We start from the raw sequence: 19676 nt of genomic DNA, 5'->3' as shown, positions 1-19676 counted from the left end.
CTCACATTATAATTGATTCAATTTAAAAAATCCTACAGAAAAGGAAAATGAAGAAACTGATGTAGCAATACATCCCAACACTTAAGGAACCTTAGTGGGGAAATTCTTTACATTTAAGCTAAACCCTTGATACTAGAATTAAACCCACTTCTTTCTGTTCTGCATTCAGGGATCAGCTGGTCATTAGCCTCTATTTAAGAGTCTTTCAAAAGCTGGAGGGCAGTTAATTAAAGTGCCCTTTTAGAGAGTGAATAAAAGAAGCTCTTTCAGTTTTGTTCAGGGGTCTTAATAGCTGACCCTTTTATCAGTTTTATATAGTTCTTTTTTTAAATTCAAGCCTAACCACAGAATCTAAAATAGGATACAGTAGGTTAGAAGGGAGTCTGACCAATGTTGATAATAACAAGAGAGTTACCTCATCATTCCTACATTACTCTCTACATTGTACCCCGATTTGCTTTTCCTTACTGTCTCTTTTTTTTTTTTTTTTTAAAGATGTCAGTATGTTAAGTATAATGGAAAGAAGTCTGGTCTTGGTAGTCAGAAAACTTGGGTTTAAATCAGCTGTGAAAACCTAGGCAAGTCATGCCTCTACTCCAGTGTTCTCATGGGTAAATGGGGAATAGTGATATTTACACAATCTGCTTTACGGAGCTGTCATAAGGAACAAATCGGGTTCAGTATTAAATAAACGTGGGTTCTTAGTCTTCCTTCTTTTGGTTTCTACACTATGAATTTAGGAAGCTCATCTGCACTCTGATCCTATACTTAAATGTACTTAATACATTTCCAGTCTGCCCATCTTACCATTCCCCTATCTCTTCCATATTGTCTCAGACCAGCAGATGAAAATAATGAAGCTTTTATTTGGGATCTGTGCTCATCTTTGGGAAAATTCAGGAGACTGTGAGCATGATATGAACTTCCTGAAAATAAGTCAATAGCTAACCAGTCCCCCATTTGAAATGGAGGTAGTCCCAATCATATATTTTTCAGATAAGTATGACAGATGAAAACTAAAAGGCAGGAGAGATGGTTGCAAATATTCATGTTTTATCAACATGCAAAAGCATTTTTTAAATCTAAAATTTTCTCATGCAAGAGCATGCAAAACCAAATGCAGCATAGAAGGAAGAAAGAGGCCAGTAAAGAATGCAGAAGGTTCCAGGCAACCAACTGAAATTAGCTTCAAGTTCATACAAACCTCCAACATTAAATTGCTATGTCTGATATAAATGTTTTCACCATCTAGTCTCTTTGATTTTTTCTGTGAAAATGAAAGGAGGAAAAAAACAGAAAAGCACAAAAAATTAAAATGTTGTTCTTGCGGGAAAAATTGCAAATTGGCAAATCAAAAAATGTTTAAAACCAAATGTTTGGGACACAGCATATGATATAACATGGAATGATCATGGAACCACAAGGACAAATGGAAAAACAATTACCACCAAAAAAAAAAAATGGATGAATTTGTTTATGAGTGATGGAAGAATGTGGTGATTTCATTTAAACAGACAGTGTTCCTTGTTTTATTGGCTTCTTTGACGTGAAATTCATGCTTCCTACTCATATCTAAAGCCACAAAGATCTTTCAAATAAGGAGAAAATGCAAGTCATTTAAAAAGCTTTGAAACTTAAGAGTATCTACTTGGAAAGATGCTCATTTATTTTTCAACATCAGGTTGAAAACTTGGGGACAAACATCTTTAATGCTCTGTATGAGGTAGATATATAAGATTATCTATGTCATACGATATCTCTCTGAGGTAAAAATACTGTTTATCTCCCTTATATAAGATGGGAAAAATAAAGCAAAGGAGGGATGGGCAAACAAGGCCAGTTTCTGACAATACCACAAAACTACTTCCTTGATGGTGATTTTGACAAATTTGAATAAAATGCTGTTAATAACAAAATGGTATTTGCATCAGCTTACCAACAAGCCATACCTGCTAGTTGACACATTTCATAAAAAGGTGAATGAAGGATTGGTTTTCCTTTGGTCTCCTTTGCTGATCACTGCTCTCCACGTGAGAGCATGACTCATACCAAAAGTGAGGTAAGGACAGGCCTCAAGAAACCAACAAGAAGCCAATGAAAAGAATGGGTCACTGTCTCTTTAATGAACTTGAAGTGAGCATGGGCAAAGTGGCAATGTTGCTCTGCAAAATTGAAAAGCATCTAACCTTCCTCATTCTTATCAGATCTTCTGTTTTTTCTGCAGGTTGCTGTTTTGCAGTAATTAAGGAAAAAAGAAAAAAATGATAAAAAGTTGGTTTATTGAAATTTGCTTGGACCTTCATTTTACAACCTTAAAAAAAGAAAAAAAGGGTGGAAGAAAAAAATGGGGGCAGAAAAAAATTAAAAGGAGCATGAGCAACTGTCGGCACAAACCTGGATTTGGTCACCATTTATGGTGGGTGGTGTGACCTCGATGTGGGTTTTTTCCACCTACATTTAAGAAATAAAGTGGCAAAAACATTTCAGGTTAGTGGGTTTTTCAGGAATAGCTTTGCCCCAACACATAAGTTGAATATTTTAGCTGGTTGTAAAACACAATCTAACAAATAATCATCATCATGCAGTCTTGAGGGAGGTGTTATAGGAAAGGGGCTCACTCACTTCCAGTAGCAATCTATTAGTTCACTTTCCCACTTTGAAGCCAAAAAGGTCATTTAGAAAATAGATTTAGGAAAGAGGATTCCAGGTAGTTTTTCCATTTAGCTTAAGCATATTTAAGTGAATATGCTTCTTTAAAGGAAGTTGACCCACAATCATTACCAAAAATCAAGGCTTTAAATTGTCATTGTGTCTGTATAGCCGACTTTATGCTCCTTTTGGTGATCTGAAAGCACTTCAGGAAATATTTTTAAAACAATTTCACAGGTCAAAAAAATTGAGGCATGGTATATATTTCAAAGAGACAAATAATTCACATTTGCATTTAATATACATACAACATACAATATGACATAAAACCAAAAAGGGAAGTACAAAGTTTTTGCCAGATGACCAGTTTTTTAGAAAACCATTCATCCCTATGTCTCAGCTAATCATATATTAAATCATAAAATCCTCTGACTTAAAATGCACACTATGCATCATTAAATGTGATGAATGTACAATACACCCAATGCATATAAGACCTCGATATCTGCAAACTAGTAATGCAGGGTGACAGACTACTCCATCTATCATTGTGTCATCAAGTATACTGCCCAAATCCAACAGACACAATTTCTTTTTATGCAACAAAGCTATTTTGTTACTTGGATTATATAATAAATGTGGTTTTAGGTGAATGTCAGATTTCTCAGCACCACAATTCCAACTTGCTACAAACAAAATCAGAACAGAGTTTATTGTTATTGTTAATATGGTGAACAATTAAGATAACTGAGGATCACTAGGATGGCTTTCAACTGATTACAGTGAAATTACCTGAAGTACATTTACATAACGATTAATTGGCAAGAAGACTCAGTCCTATCACTCAAATGGGGGCACATATCAGGGGAGAATTCTTCCCACTCTGCTACAGTCACAAAAGCAAAGGGATGCTATTCTTAGGCACAATTATGTCTGTCCTACAGGCAGGCAGGAATAAGTAAATTAGCAGAAGGCCAGAGGAGTTTCAGCCATTGCCAACATAGCTCCCTGCCAGCTGTTATAATACTTTCCAGACAGTCAGTGTAAAGGATGGAGGGGCACAGGCAATGTCATCAGAAATGCCAGGCTGTACAGTGAGCAAGAAAAAACAGCCCACTAGGATACTCTGTTATAAAGACACTAGTGACACTGAACTTCCAGTTCAGTTGTTTTTCAGTCGTGTCTGACTCTTTGAGACTCTATTTGGGGTTTTCTTGGCAGAGATACTAGAGCGGTTTGCCATTTCCTTCTCCAGCTCATTTTATGGATGTGCAGAAACTCAGGCAAACAGAGCTAAGTGACTTGCCCAGGGTCACACAGCTAGTAAATGTCAGAGGCCAGACTGGAACTCAGGAAGATGAGGCTTTCTGACTCCAGGCCCAGCATTCCCACCACTGTACCCACTTAATTGCCCCAAGATATTGAACTTGGTGGACATAACAATGCTTGTATATATACACACATATGCACATTCTCTCTCTTTGGACCCAACATAGACCCAAAGCACAAAAAATAGGCAAAAAAAAAAATCCCTGCGGCTGTATATTTTGAGATCATGTGGCATAGCATAAAGAACGCTGGACTTGAAGTCAAGACGCCTGGGTCTAAATTCCATACATGCAAATTGTTAGCCACAAGACCTGGCCAAATTATTTCCCTTCTTTGGGTCTCACCTTGCTGACTTCTAAAATGAAGGGGTTGGCCTATGTGACCTCCAAGGGTCCCTTTCCAAGTCTAAAATTCTGTGACTCTAATGTGACCCAGTCTAATCTGTAGTCTGGGTGAAGAATTAGCACAGAAAGGACACGTTTAATCAAATTGCTGAGGTGGTGGAACTTCCGGAGAATCTAATGGATATTAGATTTCTTAACTGCTTGATAAAATTTAAAGTCTCTTCTTAAAAAGATTGAAATATATATGTTATCAATAGTGGGATTTGTACTTTCTCTAATAAAGAGAAATGAACACCTCAGGACTAGCATTGCTTATACATGCTTAAACAGTTGTGTCAACATATACAAGGTTATCCTAACTCATTCCTGTTCCTCTGGGAAATCAGCTGATAAACCTAATGCATTTACAAAATGGCTCAGTGATTCTGTGTATAAGCAACTTAGAGGCATAACAAACTCAAGAGAATGGCTTCTCTTCATTGGTAAGGCAAATCTTAAAAATTCAACATATACATGGATCTTGTTTATGAAATAAACATACTCTGGAAGAGTTGTATGTATATCAGATTATTTTAAACCATTTAAGCTTTACTACTTAGAGAACTTCCATTGGGAAAGTTGTGTATCAAAAAATCCTGTTGTAAATCAAATAATCATTTAATTTTGTAAATTTGGACTTTTATATACTGGCTTTTCGCATCAAGTGGATATATACAATTTATTCCGGAACAGCTGTGCAGACTTCAAATGTATAGGTATTTTGTAGAATTAAAAAAGAAGCCTTTTGACATTTTCCCCCCCTTCCCTATTACTCAGCTGGTGGTGATGAGAGGGAGGTCTACAAATATGAGAACACCGTATATAACATAAGTTTTTTTGATATATTGATTGGTTTTGCTGGAATTTTTTTCCTCTAATTTTTCTTTCCCTTTTTCAAATATTCTGTTATAAGGAATGTCTCCCCAGGAGGGAAGAAGGGGAGGGATACAGAGAAGAAATTTAAGACATGTAAAAACAAAAGATAGCAATAAAAAATTTAAGGAGCTCTTTTCCTTGATGACACTATCATGTCAAAAGAAAAGAACAAGAAAAGTGAGAAGGGTCAGATGACAGATGGAGGTACAAGTCAAGAGAACACCAGTTTGGGAGTCAGGAGACCTGGGTTCCAGTCCCAACTCTGCCATTTACATGCCATGTAACAATAGACAAGTCAATTTCTTTCCTTCGGCCTCAATTTTGATGTAATAAAACTATTAGACAATAGCTATGTAAAATGATGGAATTGTATGTAAAATGAAGGAGCTGAACTAGCTCAGGGTGCTTAATCTGAGAATCAGCTTTTTTTATATTTTGATAACCATTTATCAGTATGTATTTTATCTGATATATTTAAAATACAATTCTGAATATGGGTTCACAAACTTCAGACTACTGAAGGGATCCAGGACACAAAAAAAGCTGATGAAGCCCGACTAGACATCTTCTAATACTGCCTTCAGCTCTAAAATTCTGAGTCAGATTCCTCCTCCTTAACAGCCACTGACTCAAAACTCAATAACTCCACCCACCCTCATTACAGAAGAACAAAGAAAGTGCCTAGAGACGTCCTCTGTTACCCAGAAAGAGCACAGGGGCCAGGAGCTTTAGTCAAACAACACACTCAGGTAACACGTACCTCCCACACCTCAGTGGGCCCCGGTTCCACTTGCTCCGGTTCCACCTCTTCTTTTTGAGCCTCCACCTTCACAGTTTCCTTCTGCGCTTTAGACACTGTGGCTTTCTTACCATCTGAGGTACCAGGGAAGCCGACTTCTGGGCCATGGCTCTGAGCGATGGCTGGTGCTGAGGTAGGCCGAGGGCTTCGATCTGGTGTCTCTACTGCTCCAGCTGGATGGAGAGAAGAGGAAAGGTAAAAAGAGGGCAAGATTCACAATGCCCCATTTCAAAAACCACTGCACACAGAAACTATGACCTTGGTAGCCACACTCATGCATGTTGTAGTACATACGTCCAAAACTTAACTGTCTTTCCACCTGAAATCTGTCTTTCCTTCTTGCCCTATCTCTGTAAGTAAGAGGCAGGTTATCTAGTCATTCAGGCCTAAAACCCCACTGATCATTGACTCTTCTTTCTCCCTTCCTCCCACATCTAATCAGTTGTCAAGTCCTGCTGTCTGACACATAGTAGGAGCTTAACAACTACTAGATCACTATTGATTCAACCTCCCCCATCTCTCTCATGTGGTACAGTCACATCGATACCACTAATCTGGGTCATTATTACATTTCACCTCAACTACTGTAATAGCCTTACCTGGAATATTCTAAAAGATTATCTTCCTTCCTCCAGTTTTTCCCCCTTCTCCACTGAGCTGCCAAAATCTAGTCATATTCTTTCCCTTCCTTGAGAGACTCCCAATTCATAAAAGAGGGAAAATACAAACTTTGTTGGCTGGCTAATAAGGCTCACTACGATCTAGCTCTCCTCTACCTCTCTAGCATCATTTCACACGATTACTCCCATTCACATTCTCGGTGCTCCAGTTAAAAGGAACCACTAACTGTGACTGTCCTTTACTCTTCCATCTCTATGCATTCATGCAGAATTTCCTAGAATGCATTCCCTTATCATCTGTGTCTGCTAATATTTTTTCTCTGCCCCTAAGGCCCAGCTCAAGTGCTACGCCTTCCATAAAGAGATAGATGGCATGGCATAGTGGAAGGGGCACTGGGTGTGGAGTCAGGAAGTCTGGGATTGAGACAGGAGATGAATGACTATTGACAGGTGAGTTTCCTCCACTGTAAAATGTGGATAATAACATTAGTTCTAGTTATCTCAAAGAGTGTTGTGAAAAGCACTTTGGACAGGAACTATGTAGTTTTTCATCATTTAATCAAACAACAAGCATTTATTAATTGCATATGATGTTCCAGGTTTGATGGGAGGTGTGGGAGATACAAAGACAAAAATGGTCCCTGTTCTCAGGGAACTCAGGCTATCAGGAGAAATAACACATAAGCTACTAAAAAAATACGAAGTCTCTTTCTAGGAAGGAGTCTACTTACTATTAGCTTAGGAGAGGGGAGCAAAACTAGGTAGGAGGGGATGCTTGAGCTGACGTCTGAAGGGAACAAGGGATTCCAAGAGATAAAGAAAAAAGTGTAGACTTGGGACAGAAACTAGTACCAAGGCATGGAGCTGGGAGAAAGCTAGGTATCACCAACATTAAAAGGGCCTGTTTGGAATACAGAGTAAGTAAAAGGGAGGAAGGTGTAATAAGCCTAGAAAAGCAAGTTAGAGCCAGGTATTTAAAGAAAGGTTTTAAATGCCAAGAGAGGGCAGTTTTCAACACCTCACCCAACTGCCTTGCACATTTGGTACCTAATAAATATATGTTGAATTGAAATCTAGGGAAAGTCCTATCATCTGATTTTTTCCCAGAAATATTCTTGGACTCATTAGAAAAGATCTTATAGACTTCATAGATTTAGGTCCCTCCTAAGAACTGTTCTACCCATTTACACCATCCAGGACTTACTTAGACTTTGATATTCTACTATGCACTATGGTTAGTATGTAGCTAGTAAATTTAGACAGATACACTTATACAAACTCTCTCTCTCTCTGTATGTATGTATTCTATTCCCTCTTGCTAGATTATAATCCTTAGGAAGGCAGGGATCATGTTTGATCCACCTCTGTCTCTAGAGTCTGTCAAAGTGAATTAGATTTCAGATACGTCTTCTAAATCCCTACTGCTTTCCAGCACCTATAAATGGAGATACATGAACCAGACTCAAAACCTCTTAAAATGCAACATATGGCCTTACTTTGTTTTTAAAATAGCATGAATTTTGAAACTTTCAGTGATCACTCCTCCAAAAAGAGAAGGTCAAAACTGGATGAAGCTTTTCTGGCCTCTTTTATCACCCCCAAGAACCCTGGACCATCAAACTGATTCATTCTCAATTGTACACAAGCGAGAAGCTGTGTGGCATCGTTTAAGGAGGATGAAAAAAGTACAAGCTTAGGATAGTAAAATCAGTAGCCTAGCGATGGTGACCCACAGTAGCACAGAGTGGAAAGGGACCGCCTCTGCTTGGCCAGGAATCCTCTCTACAACCTCCCTGACAATTCTCTAACTTTTGCCTGAAGATTCACCATGATGAGGAACTCATAATCTTCAAGGAAGTCCCATACACATTTAGGAAGTCCCCTTTATGGATCCTGGGTCTTTTACCTACCATGATTTCTCCTCCTCTTTTGATTTAATTTCCAGTTTCAAGGACATAATTAATTGAAATAAATAATTTCTCTCTCCCCCCCCCTCCCTCCTGTAAGATGTGTATGGTATATCCAGTTCAACATGTCCAACAGGCACTTGAAGACAGGAAATGGAATTTCAGGAGTAAGGTCAGAGCTGGATAAACAGATCTAACAATTATCTTCATAGAGATTTTAATTAAATCCATGGGAGCTAATGTGATCATCAAATAAATGCTATAGGGAAAAGAGAAGAGACCCAGTACAGAGTTTTGGGGAAACACTCAGGGTTAAAAGATGTGATCTAGAGGAAGATACAGAAAAGGAGAATGAGGAGTTTGGAGAGGTAAGAGAAGAACCAGGAGAAAACAATGTCACAAAAAACTGAAGAGAAGAAAGTCTCAAGAAGACAGTAAATAACAGTGTACAAGGATGAAGAGAGGTCAAGAAGGATGAGGATTGAGAAAATGCCATTAGATCTGGCAATTAAAAGAACACTGGTAACTTTGGAGAGAGCAGATTCAGTAGAATGATGGAAGTCCAGTTGAAGAATTCACAGAATTTCAGAGAGTATTTGTGCTTCAGATAATTGCTAGACTAGATAACTGCTAAGGTACCTTCCGATGCTAATTTGATAAGTTAAAATAGACAGAGGAGAAATTAATAAAGTTCCTCAGTAATACAGCAGAAAAAGCAATGGCTTTAGAAATCAGAAGTCCTGTGTGTGAGACCTGTCTACCATTTACTATTTGGTGTCCTTGGGCAAATTATTTAAACTCGTCAGACTTCAGTTTCTTCATCTGGAAAGTGAGGATAATAGCTGAAGCACCTACCTACTTCATCAGACTGTGAAGAAGAAATGAGATAAAGTATGTAATAAACATTGTAAACCTTAGAGCACTCCCTAAATGCCTGGTATTATTAATTCAAAGAGATAAAGAGAAGAATTTTTAAAAACTAGTCAGTGGTATAAGAGAAGTATTAATAAATTGAGTGAGAAGCCCTGGAGTAGAGCCCCTCTACTGCTTACTAGCTGCCTGACCATTGGCAAACCACTTAACCTCTCAGGGCTCAGCTTCCCCAACCACAAAAGGATAAGGAAGGTTGTTGGGAGGGTCAAATGAAATAATGGATATGGAGGTCTCAAGAGCTGCAAAGTTGTACGTAAATGGAAGCTGTTACTTACATCACACGACTACACAGCATCCACAGGCCAATGAAAGATGCCTTTGTCACTGTCCTCACTCATCAAAGAAAGAATCCAACAAATGATTACTCAGAAAGGCAGAACTCTACTGTGCCACTCAAGGAGACTGCTGAGTTCTTACAAGTCCTTGTTACTCTAGGGTGACTGTCACTGCTGCTCTGAGCCAGACAATGTGGTATAAAAGCAGATGGCAGACCCAAATCTGTCAACACAGAGGAGTGTGACAAAATATTTTGCTTCACAGTTGTGTTAAAAGCATCATCGTACATGTGTATCCACACCCCCTCCCAAGGTTTTAATTCAGTTCTGTCTGGCATCAGAGTAACATGGTCCATGCTTTCACCATGTGTTATTTTAACACATTGTATTTGGTTTTAATCCAGGACTAATATCTCAGAGCCAAGTTTTTTACATCTTCGGTATTACTACCCTAGCACTCGGTGTTCTAAGCAAAAAAGAGAGAGCTGTGATAGGGGAAGGGGTATTTGATAAAGAAAATCAGAAGCAAAGGTCAGAGAGAAGAAAAGAGATTAAAAACTCAGAGCTGGAAGGAATTTTACCAATAACCTAGTCCAGGGGTGGGGAACTTGTGGGCTCAAGGCCACATGTGGCCCTCTAGGTCCTCAAGTATACCCCTTTGACTGAATCCAAACTCCACAGAACAAATCCCTTTAATAAAAGGATTTGTTCTGTAAAAATTGGACTAGATTCTAGTCTATCACCATCCCCCACCTGGAACATGATTATTCACTACAATAACTTAGACAAGTGGTCCCTCAATCTCTGTCTGAACGCCTCCAGTGACAGGGAAACTGTTGCACCTTCAGGCAACCCATTCCTTTTAGGAAGTTCACGTACATTTGCTCCCTGTATCTTCCATCTATTGGTTGTCATCCTATCCTCTGCTATAATATGTTTGTCTGTTACAAGAATTAAATCTATTCTTGGTAATCATGTCCTTCTCTCGAATCTTCCCCAGGCTATCCATCTGAAATTTCAATCATCACCACATCCTTCTGAATTCGATGTTTTCTCTTATGGGAATGACTATATAAAATGGTTGTTCTAAGTTTACAAAGGCAAGAAGGTTCTGAAGTGGAAAGGGCACTTGACTTAGTAAGAGTCTGCACAAGATCTATCTGTCTCTCTCTCCCAGTTACTTATCACCTGTACTGGCTTAGGTCAAGTCACTTCACCTTCTCAGTTACTACTTCCTCATCTGTAAAGTGGAGCACACTTACACCACCTATTCTACAGGGGGCTTACAAGCAAAGTGCTGTGAAAGGAGGTACTGTATAAAAGTGAAGGCTAATAAATTTATTAAAATGTTATTGTAACAACAACAACAATCATTTTTAGACAAGTACCATTTCTTCATGGGACTTGTGAAGCGGTGACTGGTTTCAAGTTTCAAAATATCAAACTATTCTATGTCTCATTTCTAACTACTTGAAAAACTGTGAATTGAGGGAATGATGGAAAATGCCACTTCATGGACCCCTAACTTACTGAAGATACCAGTGCAGACGATAACTTGAGCCCTAAGCCATGTTCAAAAGTACAAAGAGAAGTCACATCCGACTTCCTACTTCCAACATGTATAACCTCATGTAGTCTAAGTCCAGAGGAAGAACGAGGAGGTAAGAGCAGGGGCCTTTAGGAAGTTCACTACAATGCCTCACTCCACGGAACTGACAAAGAGACATACACTACCTACGTGAACCTAATAACTGACAGGAACAAACTAGGAATCTAATAGGGAGATTTGCTAACACCCAGAAAACTGGGGAACATATACCTACTCATACCAAATGACCTCTCTTCACTTGGAGCCAACAGTGCTCTTGCTTTACTGCTCTATGGAGCTAATTACATATTGTTGCTTTAGTTATTTGCTTATTAGAGCGCTACCTTGGTATCTTTGCCTTATCAAAATTTTCTCCATCTCACTGCCTTGCACTGGCCTCCTTTCACACACACCTGTCCTTTCTTCTGCCTCTCAGTTTGTAACGACCGTTCCCTACGCTCACAACGCCTATCAGAAAAAACAGTCAATGACCACAGTTCTTTCAGACTCAAAATAGTAGGGAAGGTCCAAGGGAAAGACGCGTGTCACTAAGAGGTGGCACAAAAGTCTTCTCTGCCTTGGGTAAGCCTGTTCTCCACCCATGATTGATTCATCTAAAGAAGTAGAACCAGAAAAGGGGCAGACGAGCCTTAGGAGAAGCTTCTCACTCTGCTGTCTGATCACAAGTGCAATTTGTTCTGCTGAAGTAGGAACTGCTTCATTCTTTTTATTTGAGTCCACAGTGCCCGGCATATAAGAGGTGCTTGGTAAGTATTTCTGAGGATCTGCCTCCAAATACTACTAGATCTTTCTTGGAGGGTCTTGTTGAAGAAATCACTGGAGGTGTCCAGAGAGAGGTGCAACTCACTCTGTCACAATTGGGCTGCGCCAAGATCCTATGGCATTTTAAAATACACCACACCTAGAAAGCAGGTATCTGCTGACTCCCATTTTTAAAAAAATTATTTTATTTGTTTTCAGTGTTCTACAATCACTTCCATATATCTTAGATTTTTTTCCTCTTCCTTCCCCTTCTTCCCCCCTCCCTCCCTGAGATGGTGTGCAATCTTATACAGGTTTTACACATACATTCCTATTAAATACATTTTCACCTTAGTCATGTTGCACAGAAGAATTAAAATAAAAGGGAGAAATCATAAAACAAAACAAAACATAATCCAAAAGAAAATGGTCTGCTTCATTCTGCAATCCAATGCCATAGTTCTTTCTCTGGATATGGAAGACTGAATTCCTTTTGCACAGTATTATTTTTAGTACAGCACAATATGTGGGCAGGTCCTTTACTAGTCTCTCCTGCTCCCATTATTGTTTTCAGAATATAAAAAAGGAATTACAAAGAGGGGCAGATCAGACAGGACACCAGAGGTGGAGTGGAAAGAACCATGGACTTGAAAATGAGAGAACAGGATTCTACTCTTAGTTCTGTCACTCAGTAACTGGCTATGTTACCATACAGATAAATCCCTTCCTCTCTGGGCCAATCTGTAAAGTGGGAGGGCTGCACTAAGTGATCCGCAAGCATTCTTCCAGTTCTGTGAATCTGAACCTCTAAGGTCTCTTCCAGCACTAAAAATCTATGATGTCATGAACAGAGTTGATTTGTAGAGAACTGTAATCCTTTTCCTTCCCCTTAGTTATTAGGGATAACGTAGAAATAAAGAGAGGAAGAGCATTCAGTACAAACCTCCATCGAGGCTCCGAGAGGCTCTTTTACTTGCTGTACGCTCAAAGTGTGGTGCAGGCCTGTCAATAAGAGCACTGGCTTGTCTGGTCTGGGCCTGAGTCCGGCCACTGTAACGAAATTTGGATCCTAGGGCTAGGAATCTGCTCTTGGGAATGGTTTCGGTGGATGTTAGTCTGGAAGAGATACACACATGCATTTAGCTTCCCGATTTCAAGACCCAAAGACTGTACAGGGCAGAATATTTCAAGAGAAAAAAATGGTTCACAACATTTCTCATAACAACTTGAAGTAGACTAAGAAAAAGGTTATCAAAGTAATTATATTACTAATTCTGTCAGTTCTCAAATACTCTTTCTTAGGGGTCTATAATATATGAAAACCAAGAATAACCATGTTAAACACCCCAAGCTCAAGTAATGCTCAACATATCATTCAATCCAACAATTAAAATTTAATAAAATCTTGTACCATCTAACACACACACACACACACACAATGTTCTTTCTGTGTGATTCTTAAGTGTTAATGAGCCAAAAAGGATAAGATTTGAAAGGGTGGCATGATCTAGTAGGAAGAGCACTGGACTTTGAATCCAAGTGCCCTGGTTCTGTCATCTGCCACCTCTGGGCCAGTCATTTCACCTCCCTAAGAATCTAACAAGTTGGGACAACAATACCTCTACTAGGGAAAGCACTTTGCAAAACTGCAAAGCACTATGTGAAAGTTAATTGACACTGGGATCTTTTCATTAAGCTTCCTCATCCAATTAGGATTTAAATCAAATAATTCCTGTGAGGAGGAAAAATAATTTAATTCAGCATATATTTCTCTCCATAATTTGAAATGAAGGACTATATTATTACATATGAATTTTCATGAACACAGTGGGCTTATTTAAATATCATTCTACAAAATGACTAATCACCTAGAGCCAAATTCCACATCACAATACATTAAAGTTACACCACATCACAATACATTAACATATTCAAGTGTCTTCTTTTCTACTATTCCCTCTCTTTTCTGAAATCCTACATTTTTCTTGGTTAGATTAAAGGAAAAAAAAGATATCTGTAATGTCAATAGCTAACGTCAGTCCCAGGATGGACCCAACAATTGCTTTCACAACTTATTCTATAATGGAAATGGAAAATAACATATTTTCCCCTGTATTTGATCCCTGTCCACTGTTACTATGTATAGGAAAACATAAAATGGGATAACAGCACCTCCTTCCCTCCCAAAGTTGCTGTAACAATCAAATGAGATCATGTTTGTAAAGCGCTTTGCAAACCTCAGAGCACCATATAAACCGTCACTATTGCCAGTAGCAGTTACACCATTTTCTCAGGAGGAGCCAAGTGAGAAGGTCTTCTCCCTGGCCTGCCGGCCAATGCCAAGAGAGGAGGCAGATTCTCCCTGTGTGTGTAGAAAAGCACTAGAACATGATCTCATGAAAACTGAAGGGGAAAAAAAAGGCTTTTCTGGTTTTTTCTGATTCTCTAGAACAGCTGGGCCTCAGGGCTGGTCCTGTGTGAAGTTTCACTCTCACTATGCAACAACCACTAGGTCCACACAGTGTAGATTTCAAAAGCCACCCACGGGGACAGTGAGGTGAGTGAATAGAAACCCTCATGGCTAAAGTACACTAACTAGTTCCCCCTCTTATTGTTTCCTGGTCCTGCCTTAGGACTACAGAGATGGCTACTGAGCTCCCGGGACAGTAAAGGAGCTCTCTTCTTCCACCCACCCATAGATCATGAAAATATTGAGGCATGTCTGCCTGAGTCTGTTCACTACTCAAAGAGAAGAATTTGGCTTATTTTGGATTGCTGAAGATGAACTTACACAAGCTGGATAGAATACCACCCAACCATACAAAGAAGCACTGTGCCAACATTTTTAATTACTATCTGTCAAATTAAATTACAATAAGAGAGTTAAAAGGAGAATATTTAGCCTTAAGAAATACTTAAGTAAGAAATATACCTGAAAAAGGTATGATGCTCTACGCATACTTTCCACAATTTCTTAGCTGCTCGATAACTGGGAAGTTTGAATCCAATGGTACTTTCATACTGCTCATGCTATTTAAAAAAAAAAAAATCAACCATTGAGTGTCCTGATAAGAACAGTTCTATATCCACAAAAATATAGGCTTCTAAAAGCCTATATTACTCCAAATATAAACCATTCCAGAATACAGGGCAATACCTCTAGCCATATCAATTAAGTTGGAAGGAACAGCCCATACCTAAACAATGATTCCCTTTGCAATATTTCCAACAAGTAGCTCACCAGCCTTCCCCTGAAAACTCACCAGGAATGGAGAACTCACTACCTCCTAAGACAGCACATTTTACTTCTGGACAGCTTTTCTTTAAGAAGCTTTTCTTTACGTTAGCCAAAATTGGCCCTTCTACAATTTCTACCTATATCTCTTTAAAATGAGAACCTCTGAAGGAAAAAATGTATAGGCATACAGTGAAAAATGTGTTATCAGATGTTATATTAAGGTTTTAAACTCAGGACAGGATTTTGGGTGGAAAGTGTGGGCTATATTCAGACCTATATGGCATTATTAAAACAAATGTTATCAGTTTGGGAACATAGGACACCAAGTGAAAATTTTAAGCTTGTTAGAAGTTAATTAATTTATTGAAGGGAAAGCTTTTTTCCTGTTAAGATAGGATACTTTCTTCCACTATTACAAAGTCAAACAGTATACTTTATTTTTTGTCCAAAGAGGGAAAGAGTCTCAACTATACATTTTTTTTCAGCTAATTCTTCTAGGTGGGTAGGAAGATGCGCTGCTAAACAGATCAATTATAATTCATTTCTGATTGGTATGAGAGTGATTATTATCAAATGTGTAGATTATCTACCAGAGATGGGGAGCCTGCAGCCTCAAGGCCACATGTGGTCCTCTAGGTCCTCAAGTGCAGTCCTTTGATTGAATTAAAACTTCACAAAACAAATCCCCTTAAAAAATGAATTTGTTGTATAAAACCTGGACTCAATCAAAAGGTCGCACCCAAGGACCTAGAAGGACATATGTGGCTTCAAGGCAGCAGGTTCCCCCCTCCCCCCAACTCTGAATTTTTCTTCTCTCTGAGATCACCAGACTTCACTCAATGACCAGTGCATGTAATACTAGGTGATTCTCAGAACCAGTCATGGGAATTACTCATTAGCAATTCCAGAGATGGTTATCAGGTTAGGAAATTCAGAATAATGATCTAAATCAGGTTCTTTTATTTATATGTATAATATGTATATGTATGTATATATCCTCTTGTTTCTATGAACAGATGTAATGAAGAGGTGGCAACTAATTAGCTTTTCCTTTCACTTTCACTGAAGTGAGAGATGCCTAAATGAATGAACAGAGCTGTCGGTCTAATCCATCTTACATAAACAGAATTTTAGGACCATCTGTCATTTGAATTATGAGACTCACCTTTTCAGAAAGCTAAGTCTCTCAAATGCCTGGTTTACTGAATTAAGTATTTAATTATGCCTATCCTAAGTTTTTCAGTATTTTAACTATCTACATAATGTCTGCATATGTGTTTTTACCTACTTTACAATACTTACACACAAAGGCAAGCTCAATTAGGTGATGAATAAATGCTTTAAGGACAATACAGTGTGTCAGAATGGAAAAAAGCACTGGGCTCTGAGTTGGGAGTCCTAGATTTTAGCCCTGGCTTAAACACTCACACTGGACGAGTAAAGGTCTTTGGGGACCTCAATTTTCTCCCCTTATATATTAATATAAAAGGCTGGACTAGATGCTCCAAGTCTCCTTAGAGCTTTTAATATTCTTTGCATCTATGCTTTGCCTGTTATCGCTGTATCTTTCTCAATGCTTAAAGGTGCTTTTTTTAAAAAAAGTATTAGTTTTAAAAATACTTTAAAATGTTTGAATGCTGTGCAAATACAAAAATGCTTACATTAGACCAATTTTCACCAGCAGGTGGTGCTACATAAAAAAGAATGAATCATTTACACTACAAAGTGAAAATTGACCACAAAACAACATTAGGCCACTGGGTACGTAACTTCACACGCGGTGACATTGATGCCGGAAGCTCCACACTGAGGGATTCTTCTTAAGAGTTCAACAGGGATACAATACTATGTTAGAGTTAACTAGGAAAAGGCTCAAATATCCATGAAGATAGAGGGTGGCAGAACAATCAGATGATGGCAGTTCTTAAAACACAGCTCATGGTTAGCATCAATGTCAAATTATTTTGCTGCCGTGTTTTTACCAGCACGAGCAGGAAACAAAACTAACTAATTTGTATTTATTAGAACAGTAAGCCCTTAAAAACTGCTCGTTGATTTGACTTGTTTGGGCTCCTCTACATGGTAGTAGACAATTTCCCAACAAGCAGCAGAATGAACAGTGTTTTCAGAGTTAGAAGCTCTGAGTTCAAACCTGACTCTGCCACTTACTATCTCTTTTGCTTCCCCTTCTCTGTATCTCAATTTCTTCACAATTAGTTTGTATTAGAGGATCACTGAAGTCCCTTCTATTGCCCTGTGAGACACCTGAAAGGTCAACAGGAAGGATGAGGAAGGAAAGCACCAAGGAGGCTAAGCATGCAATGAATAATCAGTTCCTGAACCACTACTGGCGAGGAGGCCATGGTAAAAGTAGAGTGGAGAAGCAGTATCTATGCTGAACCTATGACTAGTCTGAGGGAAAAGGCAAGGACTCCATACCTCTCCAGGTCGAATTTTGATAAAAAAGCTGCTACGCTTATAGGAAATCTTCAGTACTTTGGGCCAAGGAAAGCGGTTAATTCTCAGCTTGTCTTTGTAAACAAGAAGGCCACTGGAACACACTCCCAGTATGATGTCCACTCCCTCTAAGTCCTGAAACAGTAGCAAATGTCAACATCTCAAACTTGCACAAAAAACATTTATCTGTATTATACAAAAGTGATTTTCCTAAAATGCTATTTTGACCATGTCATCCCATTTCTAAATATCCTCCAGTGGTTGGTTCTCTATCACCTTTAGGATCACATATAAACTTTTATTTGCAACCAGACCCCCTCCCACTGTTCCTGCTCTACCACACACTATTTCCCTCCCACACTCTAAGACCCAGTCAAACTGACCTTCCTGTTGTCTTGTCACACATACCACCATCTCCCACCTCCACGCCTTTGTTCTAGCTGTACTTGCTTACCGCTCCCTGTTCTGCTCTGCCTCTTAGAATGCCTGGTTTCTGTCAAAACAAAGCTCAAGAACTTTGTTTTCCATGAGGTCTTTCCTAGTCACTATTAGTGCCTCCCTCCTCAACTAATTATCTTCTATCTGCTTTGCACATTTTTAAATATCCTTATATAGGTGTATGCTATCTCACCCAATAACAAGTAAGCTTCTTGGGGGGCAGGGCCCATTGTGTTTTTTCTTTGAAGCCCCAGTTCCTAATGAGTGCCTAGCACACAGCAGACCCATAAGTGTTTGTTGTATTTTATACAGTTGCTTTTATTCTGCATATATTTATATATGTCCATGTTAACTTCTCAAAGGAATGTAAGTTGCTGGGGGTAGGGAATGCTACCTTTTTGTCTTTATATCCCCAGTGCCTGCTAAAGTGTCTGGCACAGAGGGTCGTAATAACAGCTAGCATTTTATAAGACTTTAAAGTTTGCAAAGCACTTGACAAATATTCTCTCATATGATCCTCACAACAGCCTTGGGAGGAAGGTTCTATTAGTGTCATCGTTTCACAGACGAAAAAATAGGCAGACAAAAGATAAGTGACTTGCCCTGAGTCACATACCCAGTAGGTGTCTATGACTGGGATTTGAACACAGGTCTTCCTGATAGCCACCTAGATAGCTATACAGCAAGTGCTTAATAAACACAAGTTGAACTACTGACTGAAAAAAAGTGAATGCTACCGTAAATTCTAGACCTCCAAAAACCAGAGGCAAACATCTAATAACCTGCAAGGAAATGATGGTGAAGGGTCAGGACCTGTGATTTCATCAGTGTGAGGAACTCATTGTGTTTAAACTCTCTCCCCACTGATAGAGATCAACAGCTCCCCTACAACTGAAAATCCTAGAGAGCGGCTTGGGGCAAAAGCCCATGTTGTTCCCCTCGGTCACAGAGCCCACATGTCACCAGAAGCAGGAACTGAACCGGGTCTTGCTGACTTCAACGCCAGCGCCGCCTGTCATTGATGATAACATGTCCCCTTAAACCTTGAAATACTTACTTGACAAAACCAACCTGCAGAGGTATACACAACCACAGTACTTTGCATAAAGCAGGAACTTAACAAAAGAATGTTTTACTAATAACAGGAAGAGATTAAACTCAAATTTATATTTCACAGGATTAATCAGTCTACAGAAGAATAGCTCTGAGTACACACATCACATCCTCAGGCACCTGCTGCCTGCTCACAGCATGAAGACTGAGAGCTTCTGTTACACAGGGTGTCCCAAAAGTCTTAGTGCAGCTTTAAGCTTTAATAACATATCATGTTATTAAATAAAAACTATCAATACAGCCTTAATTTCTACCTTTTAAATACTCACATATCTCTGGTAACAACACAAAGTTCACATCTTAAATCAT

The 19676-nt window shown here is 38.9% G+C and overlaps 1 protein-coding gene across 13 annotated transcripts in view; it reads right to left on the bottom strand.

Annotated features, from left to right (window-relative positions):
- EPB41 (erythrocyte membrane protein band 4.1) overlaps window positions 1-19676 on the bottom strand; it is a 210258-nt gene that overhangs the window by 45115 nt on the left and 145467 nt on the right. For 6 of the 13 annotated variants that reach the window (XM_072609612.1, XM_072609603.1, XM_072609601.1 and 3 more), the window contains exons 9-14: window positions 17799-17951; window positions 15054-15151; window positions 13065-13237; window positions 5998-6209; window positions 2187-2228; window positions 1205-1267 (exon numbers count right to left, since the gene is read on the bottom strand). In XM_072609612.1, the coding sequence (XP_072465713.1) occupies window positions 1205-1267; window positions 2187-2228; window positions 5998-6209; window positions 13065-13237; window positions 15054-15151; window positions 17799-17951 (741 nt within the window). Of the gene's footprint in view, window positions 1-1204; window positions 1268-2186; window positions 2229-2394; window positions 2452-5997; window positions 6210-13064; window positions 13238-15053; window positions 15152-17798; window positions 17952-19676 lie in introns of all 13 variants that reach the window. The other 7 variants (XM_072609606.1, XM_072609610.1, XM_072609614.1 and 4 more) reach the window with 4 other exon arrangements.

Source organism: Notamacropus eugenii, chromosome 5 (assembly GCF_028372415.1).
Source record: "Notamacropus eugenii isolate mMacEug1 chromosome 5, mMacEug1.pri_v2, whole genome shotgun sequence".
Classification (NCBI taxonomy): Eukaryota; Metazoa; Chordata; class Mammalia; order Diprotodontia; family Macropodidae; genus Notamacropus; species Notamacropus eugenii.
The sequence above is the reverse complement of the archived record's forward strand: the minus strand, read 5'-3'. Positions and strand labels throughout refer to the sequence as shown.